At 47.2% G+C, this 13612-nt stretch overlaps 2 protein-coding genes and 1 pseudogene across 7 annotated transcripts in view; all 3 read right to left on the reverse strand.

Annotated features, from left to right (window-relative positions):
* Window positions 1-6218, reverse strand: part of Ikzf4 (IKAROS family zinc finger 4) — a 38833-nt gene extending 32615 nt beyond the window's left edge. For 2 of the 6 annotated variants that reach the window (XM_006513613.4, XM_011243441.3), the window contains exon 1: window positions 5570-6218. The gene's annotated coding sequence lies outside the window, so the exon portion shown is untranslated. The remainder of the gene's footprint in view (window positions 1-5569) is intronic. The other 4 variants (XM_030245077.1, XM_017313933.2, XM_030245076.1 and 1 more) reach the window with 2 other exon arrangements.
* Window positions 6219-6433: 215 nt separating this feature from the next.
* On the reverse strand, window positions 6434-10465 carry Suox (sulfite oxidase). Its single transcript, NM_173733.3, has 4 exons — window positions 10399-10465; window positions 9086-9149; window positions 8651-8828; window positions 6434-8473 (listed from the first exon to the last, which is right to left on the reverse strand). Exons 2-4 carry the CDS (start codon window positions 9136-9138, stop codon window positions 7064-7066), a joined length of 1641 nt encoding a protein of 546 aa, NP_776094.2. The 5' UTR covers window positions 9139-9149; window positions 10399-10465; the 3' UTR covers window positions 6434-7063.
* On the reverse strand, window positions 12658-13285 carry Gm6336 (predicted pseudogene 6336; annotated as a pseudogene).

A 13612-nucleotide genomic window follows, 5' to 3' on the forward strand; every position in this document is an offset into this window, starting at 1 on the left:
GCTAGCTAGTGCCTACAAAGTCTAGCTCCTGAGAGACCAGCTTCTTATCAGCCTTACAAGTTCTTAGATGTTTTTGCTTGGCAAACTTTGACCTTATCTCTCTGCTCCCCGGACAAAGATGCTTCTGAGAAGATGCAAATCAACTGCCTAGAACTCTAAGCCTTCTCCAGCAAACAAAATCATGAGACCATTTGTGGTGTTTTGAAATGTCTGGCCCCGGGCTGGTGAGATGGTTCAGCAGATTAGAGAACTGCTCTGCCTGAGTTCAAACCCCAGCAACCACATGGTGGCTCAGAACCACTGGTAATGAGATCTGACACCCTCTTCTGGAGCGAGTGGGACTAACTAGAGGGAGCAGAGGTCCTAAATTCAATCCCCCAACAACCACATGAAGGCTCACAACCACCTGTATACCTACAGTGTACACATATACCTAAAATTAAAAAATAAATCTTAAAAAAAAGAAAGAAATGTCTGGCCCTATAGGAAGTGGCACTATTAGGAGATATGGCCTTGGTGGAGTAGGTGTGGCATTGTTGGAGGAAGTGTGTCACTGTCGGAGTGGGCTTTGAGGTTTCCTATGCTCAGGCTATGACCACTGTGACACACAGTCTCCTTCTGCTGCCTGCCGATCAAGATGTAGAACTCTCAGCTCCTTCTCTAGCACCATGTCTGCCTGTATGCTGCCATACTTCCCACATTGATGATAAATCCTCTGAAACTGTAAGCCAGTCAGTTAAATGTTGTCCTTTATGAGAGTTGCCTTGGTCATGATGTCTCTTCACAGCAATGGAAACCCTAACTAAGACACCAGTAAAGAAAGGGTGACTCCTGTCACTGTCACAACATTCTCTACATCCAGGGGCCCCAGAGTCCTTGTTGTCCCTACAAGTTTAATGAATAAAATGAGGCTAGAGGTACCTGACCAACCATAACTCATCCTTCTTTAACATCTTTAGCTAGTGTATGTGTGTGTATACATATGCACCACATATTGTATGTAAAGTGAGGGGGGATGAGGTGTGTATGTGTGCATCACACACGGGAGTAAAGAGGGAGAGAAGAGAGAGAGTGGAGGGGTGAGTGATAAAGGATATGTCGATTTAAGAGAAGAGAATTCTTTTGTGGATGGTGAGAGGGAGATGGGGAGAGGCGGAGAGTACAACATGGAATAAGTTTCTCCCCTGCTAGAAAGAAAGTATAAGCTGCAGATTTCAAACTAAGAGGAAATAAGAAAAAAAATCCAGTTACAAAAACAACAACAGTGGCACCTTGGACCAGCATGTTTCAGTACTGTTACTAAAGACAGTTTTTTCTGTACGCCCACATTTTTTGCCACCCTACCCTAATCAAAACTTCTACACAATTTAAAACACCTGAAAGAGATAATCTTTGACTTCAAAACTGACTAGTTTGGGAAAAAGTTACATCTTGGAATATGAGTTAGCCTTATTTAACCTATCCAGCTGAAGGGGCTTACTTAGACGCTGCCCTGGAATTAACTGCACTGGATGGGCACCAGTGTGCTTCTGACACCAGCATCTGCAGACCTGGGCGAGATAAAGCTCTAAAGATGGCAGTACAGAGGCATCTCTGCTTTTAAATGATAAAGTCAGTTTCTTCTAAGACAATATTTTATCCGAGGGACCATACACTGAGCCAACTCTCCAGTTCTTTCTTTTTTCCTTCTTTCTTTCCTTCCTACCTTCCTTCCTTCCTTCCTTCCTTCCTTTCTTCCTCCCTCCCTCCCTCCCTCCCTCTCTCTCTCTCTCTCTCTCTCTTTCTTTCTTCCTTCCTTTCTCTCTCTCTCTCTCTCTCTCTCTCTCTCTCGCTCTCTCTCTTTCTTTCTCTCTTTCTTTCAACAGGATTCCTCTTTGTAGCCTTGGCTAACCTGGAACTAGCTGTAGACCAGACTGGCCTCAAACTCAGAGATTTGCCTGCTTCTGCCTCCACCACTGAATGGTCCTTTATTTTTTTACTTTATTTTGAGACACTATTATCTAGCTACTTACTTACCAAAAGCGTGTATGTGTGTGTGTGTGGGTGGGTGATACTAGAGATATGACTCGTCTGGTAAGAACACTTGATGATCTTGAAGAGGATCCAGGTTTGATTGCCAGCAGCTACTTGGTGGCTCGTAACTATCCATAAGTTCAGTTCAAGGAAATCTTATGACCTTTTCTGACCCCTGAGAGTACAAAGCATGAATATGGTTCACATACATGTAGGCAAAACATCTCTCCAGCCATTTTATTTTTGAAAAAGGGTCTCACTATGTAGCCTTGCCTGGTTTGGTACTCATTATGTACGACAAGCTGGGTTTGAAGTTACAGAGACCTGCCTGCTTCTGCCTCCCAGAGTACTAGGAATTAAAGATACACGACACGACACTATGTCAGGCTTCATGTTTTAAAAAAAAATTAATATTATTTTTATGTGTATGGGTGTGTGATGGTTTGACTAAGAATGGTCCAAAAGGCTCATATATTTGTATACTTAGTCACCAGGGAGTGGCACTATTTGAAAGGAATAGGAGGTGTGGTCTCATTAGAGGGAGTGTGTCACTAAGGGTGTGTAGACATACTTTTGGCTATCTTATGGGTTATTTTTCCTTCCACCCTCCTCCACCCCTCATCTTCCATCCTTTCAATTCCCTAACTCTAGATAGGAGAGGAAAAGATGACAGAGGGGAAAGTTTAACATTATTGTTAGACTACTTCCTGCTGATTAGGGTGTTCAGTTCCTTGGGACAAGTTTGATCTTCGCCATCAGAATATCTCATTTCTTCCTCATGTTTCTTCTTTTCCCATGACTACTTAATAAACCACAGCCAGCAACAAACACCCAGTAACCCACCCGACATCAACCCACCACGAGCTCTCGGGGCCCTGGCATTTATATATCCTCTGAAGAGTGCCCAGAATTCCAAACATCACACAATTGCAGAAACCATCTGCAGCTGGCAAAATCATGCTCCCGCTAGAGCAAGAGGCAAATCATAGTTAGCTCCTGTGGACAATCTGATGCAGCCCCATATCCCATACCTAGGATTAAAACAAAAACATAGTCTTATAATATTTCTCTCTGTGTATGTGGGTTTTTTTTTTTAAAGAAACCAAAAATGCCAAAATTGTCACTACAGGGGTGGGCTTTGAGATTTCAAAAGCCCATGCCAAGCCCAGAATCAATCTCTCTCTCTCTCTGCTTATGGATTTGAATGTAGTGCTCAGCTACTGCTCCAGTGTCTGCCTGCATGCCACCATCACATGGTCCTCACCATGATGATAATGGGCTAAACATATGAAACAATAAGCAAGCCTCCATTTAAATGCTTTCTCTTATAACAGCTGCGTTTGTCACAGTGTCTTCTCACAGCAATACAACAGTGACTGACAGGGAGTCTTGCCTGCATGTGTGTCTGTGTACTACCTGCACAGGCTGGAAGAGAGTGTCATATCCCTTGGAGCTGTAGTTCCAGAGACTGTTACAAGCCACCATGTGGGTGCTGAGAATTGAACCTAGGTTTCTAGAAGAGCAGCCAGTGCTCTTAACCACTGAGCCATCTCTCCAGCTCCCATTTTATTTTTTGAGACACTCTCATGGAACCTGAAGTTTATTAACCTGCAAGGCTGGCTGGCTGGCTAACGAATCCAGGTATCCCCCTGTCTCTGTTCCCAAAGCACTGAGTTACAGATATGTTTTGTACCACTTGACCTTTACATGGATGCTGGGGATTCACACTCAAGACCTCATGCTTGCAGGGTAAACACTGTGTGTGTGTGTGACCTTCTACCCTGTGAGTCCTGGGGATGGAACTCAAGTCAGGCCATGAATGCTTGGGGGACATGTACCTTCAACCACCAAGCCACCTTGCTGGCTACCAATTCTCTTCTGGAAGTTCTGACTTGAAACCAAAAGTGGATTTTGCCTGAGTTTATACTCCCCAAAGACTAAAGGAACCGCTCAGGATGATCTGAGCAACAGTGTAGAGCCGCATCTCAGTCTGCCACTAAGTAAGGATTGTAACGCTTGGCAGTTTCATTTATGAGAGAAGGGAATGTTTTGAAAGGCAGGCAACTCTTTACACATACTAATTGGTGATAAATTCTTGACCTTGGATGAATACAAGAGGTACCTTATTTATGAAATAGCTCATATCAGAAAGTCCACATTCCACTTATCCCAAGAAAGGGTTAGATTTAAATGAGACACAGGTAGCCAGTCTTCTATGGTGATGGCCTGTAATCCCAACACTTGGGAGATGGAGGCAGGCTCAGAAGTTTAACGTTATCCTCAGCTATAACAAATTTGAAGCTAGCCTAGGAAAATTGAGATTCTGGCTCAAAAACAAACAAACAAACAAATAGCTGAGCATGGTGGAACATGCCTTTAATCCCTGCACTCAGGAGGCAGTGGCAGGTGAATGGATCTCTGTGAGTTTAAGGCCAGCCTGGTCTACTGAATGTGTTTCAGGCCAATGAGGACTCTACAGTAAGACCCTGTTTCAAATAAACAACAACCCACAGAGAAATTGAAGGAAAACTCAGCTAGACACAAATGCAATCCTAGCACCTAGAAGGTTAAAATAGGAGAACCACAAACTCAGGAGCTAGAGGTCATCATGAGCTTCAGAGTTCAGGGCCAGCCTGGATTACATGAGACTCTGTTTTAAAAACCCAACCATGGTTTGCTGGTTTGCTTGCCTTGAAACCTGGTGACATCAGCTCAGTCCCTGGAATCCACATAAAGACAGAGAGAACTGACTCCAAAGTTGTCGTGACCCTGGCATGCAGCATACAGCTCTCTCTCTCTCTCTCTCTCTCTCTCTCTCTCTCTCTCACACACACACACACACACACACACACACACACACACACACACTTGCACATTCACCAACCAACCAACCTAACAAGCCAGGAGACCAAACAATACAACTCTAGTAGATAAAGGGTGAAAACATCAATATGAGTCTGTATGAGGAGGCACACTGAGGACGGTTTTAATATTCAGAAAGAGGCATTTTGCTTCCCAAGTTTGTATGGCTCCCATCTAGAGGTTTACGATAGGGCTCCTCCTGTGGTTTCTCTCTAGGGCTCTTGAGTAGTGGATCTTTTTCTCCCCAGCCCTGCTTCCCAAGTTCACTTAAACAGTAGAACAGATAACTCTCCATCCCGCTGTTTCTCCCAGCCTTTCACAGCCTCCTGGAGATAGTCGTAGGTAGGCCTGTGTCTTTTTCTCCAGTATTACCAATGAAGCTCCTAGGCCCCTTGCTTTTTCTGACGATGTCGCTTTGTTTTTGTTGTTCTTCTGTTCTGCCTTGGCTATTACCCACACAGGAGCCTCCTACATGTCAGTTTCTGTCTGTCTTCAGCCTTCTCTGGACCGATCTTCCTACCCATCTCCAATTCTGAGGTCTCTGGCCAAGGTGCTGCAGACAAGCTCCTGTCCCTCAGACCCAGCTCTCCCCCCACCCCCAAGGCTGCGACTCCCCACTTCTAATCCAAACCAAAGCCCCGCCCCGAAGGCCAAGCCCCGCCCCTGCCTCGCGTGGGCTCCGCCCCTCACTCACCTGAGGCGTCTCGGCGCGCGCGCAGGCTGTTGGGGGTTGAGGGAGAAGGACCGTGTCGGGTGGGAGAAGAGGGGTGAGGAGTCCCCCACTCTGGTCCAGGTGGCCCACCGCGGGGGTATGGGGTCACTGAGGCGGCGGCAGCCAGACCGTTGCCCGGATTTGGGTGCTCAGCGGTGGCGGCTCCATCTCCATCAGGGGCTTCACCTGAGGAGGGACCGGCCCCCCCGCCGGGCCCCCCCCATTACGGCCATCTCCCCCCTCCCGAGTAACTTCCGGTCCCACTCTTTCGCGACAGGCGACTGGGCCAAACACCGAGCGCCCCCAAGCCGGGGAGACTGCTGAGGGAAAAAAAAAAAAAAACCGGGAGAGGAGCTAGGGGAGAATAGCCGAACGCCGAAAGATTTAAATCCAAAACGCCTTGTGGTGCAGAGGTTAAGTCAAATCTATCCTTCATCTGCATCTAATTTGCAAACTAGGTGCACACTTCTATTCCCCATCTGCATCTAATTTGCAAACTAGATGCACAGTGGTCACCCCACGTGCCTCCACATGTCTGCCTCTGGTGCCAAGGGTTGCCCCTGCCCTCCCTAAGGTAATATTGATTTCTTTAATTTTTGCATTCATTATCAATCCTGCCTAGAGAGCAGGAATTGGGGAAACTGTTTGAAGGCAACAAACATTTTTTTTTTAAATCACTTCTCTCTTCGTAGGTATCTCCAGGTCAGTCATTTAGGTAGTGCAACAGCGGACCTGAGAAGGGAGACACATTCCTTGATTTTTCTAGCAACTACACCTCCCTCCCGCTAGCTTTGGGTTAGTATCATACCTCCTTGCAACATGTTCACTGTCCAGGCCCAAGAGATTCCAGTCATAATCTTAAACAGACACTTTATTGGAATAGTTTTAAAAGTAGCACTCTAAGAGGGAAATCCCCTTGCATCCCAGAGGCAATTGAAAATAGTTATGTAGCTGGGCAGAGGTGGTGCAAACCTTTAGTCCCAGCATTCTGGAGGCAGAGGCAGGCAAACCTCTGAGTTTGAGATCAGCCTGGTACAGAGTGAGTTCCCGGACAACCAGGGCTACACAGAGAAACCCTGTTTTGAAAGGGGGAAAAAAAAAGAATAACAAGAAGATGATGAAGAAGAAAAAGAAAAATGTACAGTAATTACACATTCCACACACCACACACACATCTGAAGAATCTAAGCAATGCAAAATAAGGCCCAGATGGGGGGGCATCAGAAGTAGAGATGACCATAGGGTAAGAAAGCAGTGTCTTTCGAGCTGCTCTCTCACCCGAGCAGCCTCTCTCCAAGCACAGGGTCAGGGGCCAGAAGAGATGTGTGTGCTGGGGTACAGCTTAAGACACAGTACGTACAAGGTTACGAATCAAGGAGAGGAAGGAAATGTTTATCTACAGCAATGAGGATTAAGGCTGGGTTGGTGAAGAGGTCTAGGTGGTTCTTTGGGTACAAATGGTGCCATTCCATGCTTTCATGGGACCACCTGAACATGGACACGGTGCCAGGCATTGCTGAGTACGCCCCGAAGGTTCCAGATTGGGGCTACAGTGTCTGGCTGCACATTGTAACTGTCATCTACAGCTTTGCAAATGATGTTCAATTCCTTTTGCTCAGCCGGCACCTGAGCTTTCAACTGCCATATTCGCCAAGCCCAGGCCTTCCTGGGACACTGTTCCTCTCCCTCTAGCTCAGCTTCCTGCCAGGTTAGTCCCCCATCCACAGACACATCCACTCGAATCACAGCCCTGCCACCACCACTCCATGCATAGCCCTTGATAGTCACCTCGCCTGACTCTACAATGGCCCCATCTTGAGGTTGTGTGATAGCTGACTGGATAGGTAGTTCCTGAATTGATGGAGCTAGGTCAAAGTTTACCGTGTCCCAGTCCACAGATGGAGAAAAGCCTTTGTAATCCCGCCTCTGCCAGTGACTATAACTCTCCTCTGATTCCACACTCACTCTGCCGAGCCATTTGACATGACGGGCACCTACTACACCAGGAACCACCACCCGTACAGGGAAGCCATGGTCACGAGGTAGAGGCTGACCATTCATTTCATAAGCCAGGAGGACCTCGGCTTCAGGATCCATGGCCCGAGCCAGAGGGATCGATGCTCCATAGGCAGTTCCAGTGGGGTCTGAATCCAGTCCTTCAAAACAGACATGGGCCTCAGAGTCACAGAGTCGGTGACCAGCCTGGGCTAACACATCACAGAGCCGGGCCCCAGCCCAGCGTGCTGTGCTGATGGCCCCTGTTCTCCATTCCAGACCTTTCACTTCCTTGACCTTACTCATTTCGGAGCGCCGGTTACCAGCACACTGCAGAGTGACAGTGACCTCATGTTTGGGAAACTTATGCAAATCATCCAAGGACAGAGACAGTGACTGACCTCCAGGTGCCCCTACTACATGTAAGCGATAGGTGTGTGGGTCCAGGTTAGGTACAGGCAGATGGTTACGGGTGAAGAAAATAGGATTTGGTGTGATGTAGCCTTCAGTTAGCAGTTCAGGAGGAGGCTCTGCATTAAAGGGGCGCTGGCTATTAATCCTCAGGGCTGGATGACGAATAGGATCATCAGCATAAGGGTCAGAGGCTTCCACGGAGGGGGACATGCTATCTTCGGGGTTCAGTTCCCCAATCTTATACTCGGCCAGTAACTCACGTACATGGGGCTGGTTGTGCACAGCATAGAGGGCCCAGAAGGGTTCTAGGGGACCTCCAGCTGCTAGCATCAGTTTTGATGGTCCTCCTGGATGCAGGTCCACAAATTTTGTGACATCGAAGACCTCAGAGCCTAGAGTTACCCAGACTCCAGTTTTAGGGTTGTTGTGAGAACGCACATCCTCTTTAGAGTACATCCGTGGTGACTCCTGAGAAGCCTGAGGGTTGAGGAGGGAGAAAGCAAAAGGAAGAGACTATTAACTCACTTTAGGTCATTCTGACCCCATCCACAGTCAGTCTGGGAAATTAAGGGAGCAGGTTGTATTTCTACAGTTCATGAAGACAGAGCCTATAAGATCCCTTTGTTCCGGCATGGAAGCTCTTTTCCCACTTACCCTACACCGATGCTCATGGTAGACCAGCACCACACCCAGGCCTAACAGGGTCCCCATGACTTTCCATCTCCGAGTCCTTGAGTTATCATCAGAAAAGGTAAGGCTGGGATGCTGGGGCTCAAGTGAATCATTTGTGGAGCATGCTTGAATGCAGAGCCTCAAGGGGGTTGACTTGACTCTGGAAGACAGAGATATTAGTAGCACAGAACGTCCCAAGAAAGCACCAGTGAAGTAGTGTGGTCAGTCACCTCTCCCTCATTAGTCACCAGTTTGCAATTGGAATTTGGTTTCTTCCGGATGGGTAGGACCAGCGAAATATGGCTTTCTCTTTCCTCCAATACTGTACTATATTATGTGTCAGATAAGATAAATATCTACCAGATAAGATAATTATGAGATAGGCTAGGAGATAAGTACTGGCTTGGGAAAACCTACCTGATGGCCTGTGGAAGCCTCACAACCACGGATCTGTATAGCTGCAGCAGCATCGTGGCAAGACCTACAACAAGAAGATAGATTCTAGGTTTCAAACCAAGAAAACCCCATGTTTGGGAGACCTGAGAGTGCATGGTCCAAATGTGTTCTTAAGAGTACACTTGGAGCACTTCAGAGACACACTGTGCCGAAAGGAATGGGGGTGGAGTGGGGATGGAAAGGTACAGAGGCTTCTAGAAAGAACAATGCCCCAGGCAAAGGGACTAAAGGACAGATTAGAGGTTTGCCAATTTTTTTTCTAATGATGCTGTGTATTGAACCTAAGGTCTTGAGAATATTATAACTCTACCACTGAGTCATATCCTCAGCCCCTATTTTATAATTACTTCTAAATTGAGACTGATGAAAACAGACAAGAGGTGGCTGCAACCTAATGGGGTGAAGGAGCCAGAATCCTGGAAGCAAACTGCCTGGGGTTTGCAAAACCAGGCCTTGTCATTAACCAGCTCCCATGGCAACACAGCGGGCCTCTCTGAACTTGTATCCTCATCTCTACCCAGAGGAACTGATACGAAGAGTAAACAAGTAATAACATTCACTCAGACCTTTCCTCTTTTCTCCCTCCACCCTTCTAAAATAAATACCCCATCTGAGAACTGAACCTCAATTCAGAGTCTCCACCCTGACCTCGTAGTCTATGGCATTCTAGTGATCTCAGCAAACTGAGCAGAGTCAATGGCCAGGGTGTCAGGGGATGGGCTAGAGAAGGAAGTTAATTTTTCTGCTCTCTGTCCTGCTGAGGTGTCTTCCTCACAACCTAGTGCCTCTCTGACCTAGGATGGTCAAAGTGGAGAGTAGTAAGAAGCCGCTGGTTGCTGAGATGCTAGGGATGGGACTCTTACAAATGGCGAAGGAAGATGGAAAAGGCGAATTTTTCTCCTCTTTACGCCTGGGCCACGGGGATCCCTACTCTTCCTGCCATCTACTCTTAATTTCAGCAACCTGCTTTTTACCAGCCCCGTTCCAGGTTTGGGAGGAGCGGCCTGCTAAATACCGAAATGCTACTCCGTGGTGCAAGAGTAGTCCTTACTCTCTGAGACACTTTAGGTAGGAGGGTGTGTCTGTCCAGAATTCGGACAGAACACCAGCCTGCGACCCCAGGAGCACACCGACATCATATATGGAGATACTGGTTCTTTTGCTACTGCTAAGATTTGGAGGTTGCTCCAAGTTACTCCAAGATTTGGCGGCACTGGCCGCCTTGGTCCCACCGTTGCCCTCCCTCCTTTCTCTCCCGGTCGCAGTCCCCTTACCCGGCTGGATGTCGGCAGCGGAACAATTTCACCCGCCCCGTGCAGGGCTAGAGCGGCCCAGAGCGGAGGGGCGGGGCGGGGCGGGGCTCGGCCGTGACGTGTACAGTTTGTGCAGGCGTCCTGACGCCCCTCGCCGGCTCCGCAGCTATTGGCCCCTAGCTTTGCAGCTGCTCTTGACGAGGACTGTCAACTGTCGCCCGGTCGCCGGGTCGCCGGGTCGCCGGGTCGCCGGGTCGCCGGGTCGCCGGGTCGCCGGGTCGCGGGGTTGCGAAGCTGGGGGGCGGGGCGTCGCCGGGTCCTGGATGGTACAGGCCTCTGCCTCCCGGGGACCGGGGTCACACACTGGTGACCAGAGCAGACCGCAGCTCCGTAGGGAATTGTGAGGCACAACTGATGCTCTGTATCTAGACAGTGGAAGGTGACAAGGCCTTGAAAGGTGGCCACGAGAATGGGGACCACATTCCCGGGGAAAACCCAGGGTTTTGTCCCGCGCCTCGGTAGTTCGGTGTTGCAACGTTGAGTCCTAGGGAAAGCAAGGCCAGGAATAACGGCAGAAATGATGCCCAAAATAGTGGCTCAACGATTCCCAGAGTGGATTTCTGAAGTGTGAAAACAGCAATACCGAAAAACCATGTTTTATTTGAGACAAGGTCTCACTATGTAGCTCTGGCTGGTCTGAATCTAGCTTTGTAGACCCTGCTGATCCGGAACTCCGGAGGTAGATTTGTCTGTCTCTGCCTCGAGTACCTCACTTAAAAGCATGCACCAAAGTCTGCGTGATGAATTTTTTAAAAAGCGTCTACTTAAACAAGAAAAAAGGGCAGTTTAACAAAAGTATAAACATTGTAGTCTTGTATATAAAAGGTAAAGGACAATGATAGAAAAATTTGCTATTACTCTTAATCATTTACTAGAGATTGAAATTTTGACATTCACTTTGGGCTCCGGGAACAAACATTCATAGACTGCCCTCTAGAGACCAGAGGGTTGAGCTACAGTCGCATCAACTTAGAACAAACTTTTACATCTGGAAGTTCATCTTTGTCCATTTATGTTTTTTGATTGTTTTTGGTTTTTGTTTTTTGAGGAATTGGGCTAAGAATCCTGAACAGGGAAGTGTACTCAGAAAAGGGGACGTGATAGTGAATAGGTGATATTGACTCTAACGTTTTTGGGAGTGGAAAGGTTTTCAGCCTTTGCAGATTATCATCCGAAAGGTTGGTTCTGTTTTTGTTTTTATTTTTTGAGGCAGGGTTTCTGTGTAGCCCTGACTGTCCTAGAACTTACTGTGTAGACTAGGATGGCCTGGAACTCACAGAGATCTGCCTGCCTCTGTCTCCAGAGTGCTGGGATTAATGTAAAGGGCACATCCAGGCCCTGTTGTTGAAAATAAAGTTTCAGTTGGTGTTACAGTGCCAGAGTATGATTCCAGCTGAGGCCGGCCATGATTGTACACAAAGACCCTGTCAAATATGTACTTGGTATGGTTTCTCCGTCCATCTACTAATGCACCACCTTTATTTTAGGGAGCTACTATCTCCTGTAGTGCAGATGGACCTCTACTTCCAGGTGTTGGGAATACTAGGTGTGTGCCACACACCTGGCTCAACCTCCACAGTCTCTTCATTGCACAGCTGGAGAGACTGAGGCACTGCTGACTTGACAAAGGCCCACAGATGGCAATTAGGACTGGCCTGGAAACTTAAGGGCTGCCTGACTCTAACTGGCTGGCTCTCTAAACATCCTTTCTCACTTAGAACCCTCGTGCCTACAATCAGTCTCTTATGTTTTCATTTTCTGTATTTCAGTCCTTTAGACTATGACAGATTGGAGGGCTTCAAGCAGAAATAAGAAACAGGTCTGGGCAGAAATGTTTCTTTTTGGGATAGAAGCTACTTGATCAATCAAAGTTAATTTAATAATTTTTTTTTTTTTGGAAATATGGTCTTGCTAAACTACTATTTAGGATGCCTTTAAACAAGTCTTACAGCTTCAGCCTTCCTAAATAGCCGACAAGTGTCACCATATCCAGCTGTTTCTTTTTTAAGATTTATTTTGTATGTATGAGTCATGTATATGTACCATGTGTGTACCTGGCACCTATGGAGGCCGGAAGATATCAGCTACCCTGGGTCTGGAGTTATTGATGGCTGTGAGCTGCCATGTGGGTGCTAGTATTGAATCCACATCTCTACAAATGCGACAAGTGCTTTAGACCACTGAGCCATCTCCCCAGCTATCTTTTTTTGTTGTTGTTGTTGGTTATCAGATAGTCTTTTATTGAAATATTTTCTTGTTGCTTCTTAACTAGCTGGGCACTCCACTGCACCACTGTTGATGTCATCTATGATGTCATGAGGGTGGTGGCCATCCACATTGCAGCCCACAGACTGTGCAGTACCCAGGATCTCCTTGATAGTCCCAGAAAGTTCTCTAGCCAAAGACCGGTGTCTCATCTGCTGGGCAATGTTGACAATCTCATCAAAAGTAATGTTCCCACTGTGTTTAATGTTCTGCTTCTTCCGGTCTCTTGGTGGCTCTTTGAGGGCTTTGATGATCAGGGCAGAGGCAGAGGGCACCACCTCAATCTGGGCCTGTCTGTTGTGGATGGTCAGTTTCACTGTAATTCTGAGACCTTTCCAGTCACTGGTAGCCTTGGCAATGTCATCAACAACTTTCTTCGGAGACAGACCCAGAGGACCGATCTTCAGGGCCAAGGCGGATGTGGCACCGACCTCGCCTCCGGTGCACCTCAGGTACACGACTTTGACCTCATTGGGGTCGAACTTGGGCGGCATGGTGGAGGCGGCTGGTGTCGGATGAACCTGGATTCGGGACGACCGAAGAAAGTTGCACCGTTGCCTCCTCCAAGCCGAAAGCCGAAAAGCCCCAGTTATCTTTTCTCTGTTTAATCTTAAAGTTATGGATCCAATTCAGAAACTAATATACAAGTGAGCCCTAGAAAAATGCAAAAATATTGCATACTGGTCCCAACAGTTCAGATATGGCATTCCTCTGTCTAATCTCAATGTGGTTCAAGAGATGCAGACTATACCAACAAACAAAGAAAAATAAGGCACATTTGATAAATCATGTATCTCTGAACATAAGCGCTCTCTCTCTCTCTCTCACACACACACAAATAAAAATAAAAACAAAATCAAAGAAATAAAAAGGGTTATTTTCCAAATTGGTTCTTCGACTAGTTAGAGGT

Source organism: Mus musculus, chromosome 10, assembly GCF_000001635.26.
Source record: "Mus musculus strain C57BL/6J chromosome 10, GRCm38.p6 C57BL/6J".
NCBI classification, from domain to species: Eukaryota; Metazoa; Chordata; class Mammalia; order Rodentia; family Muridae; genus Mus; species Mus musculus.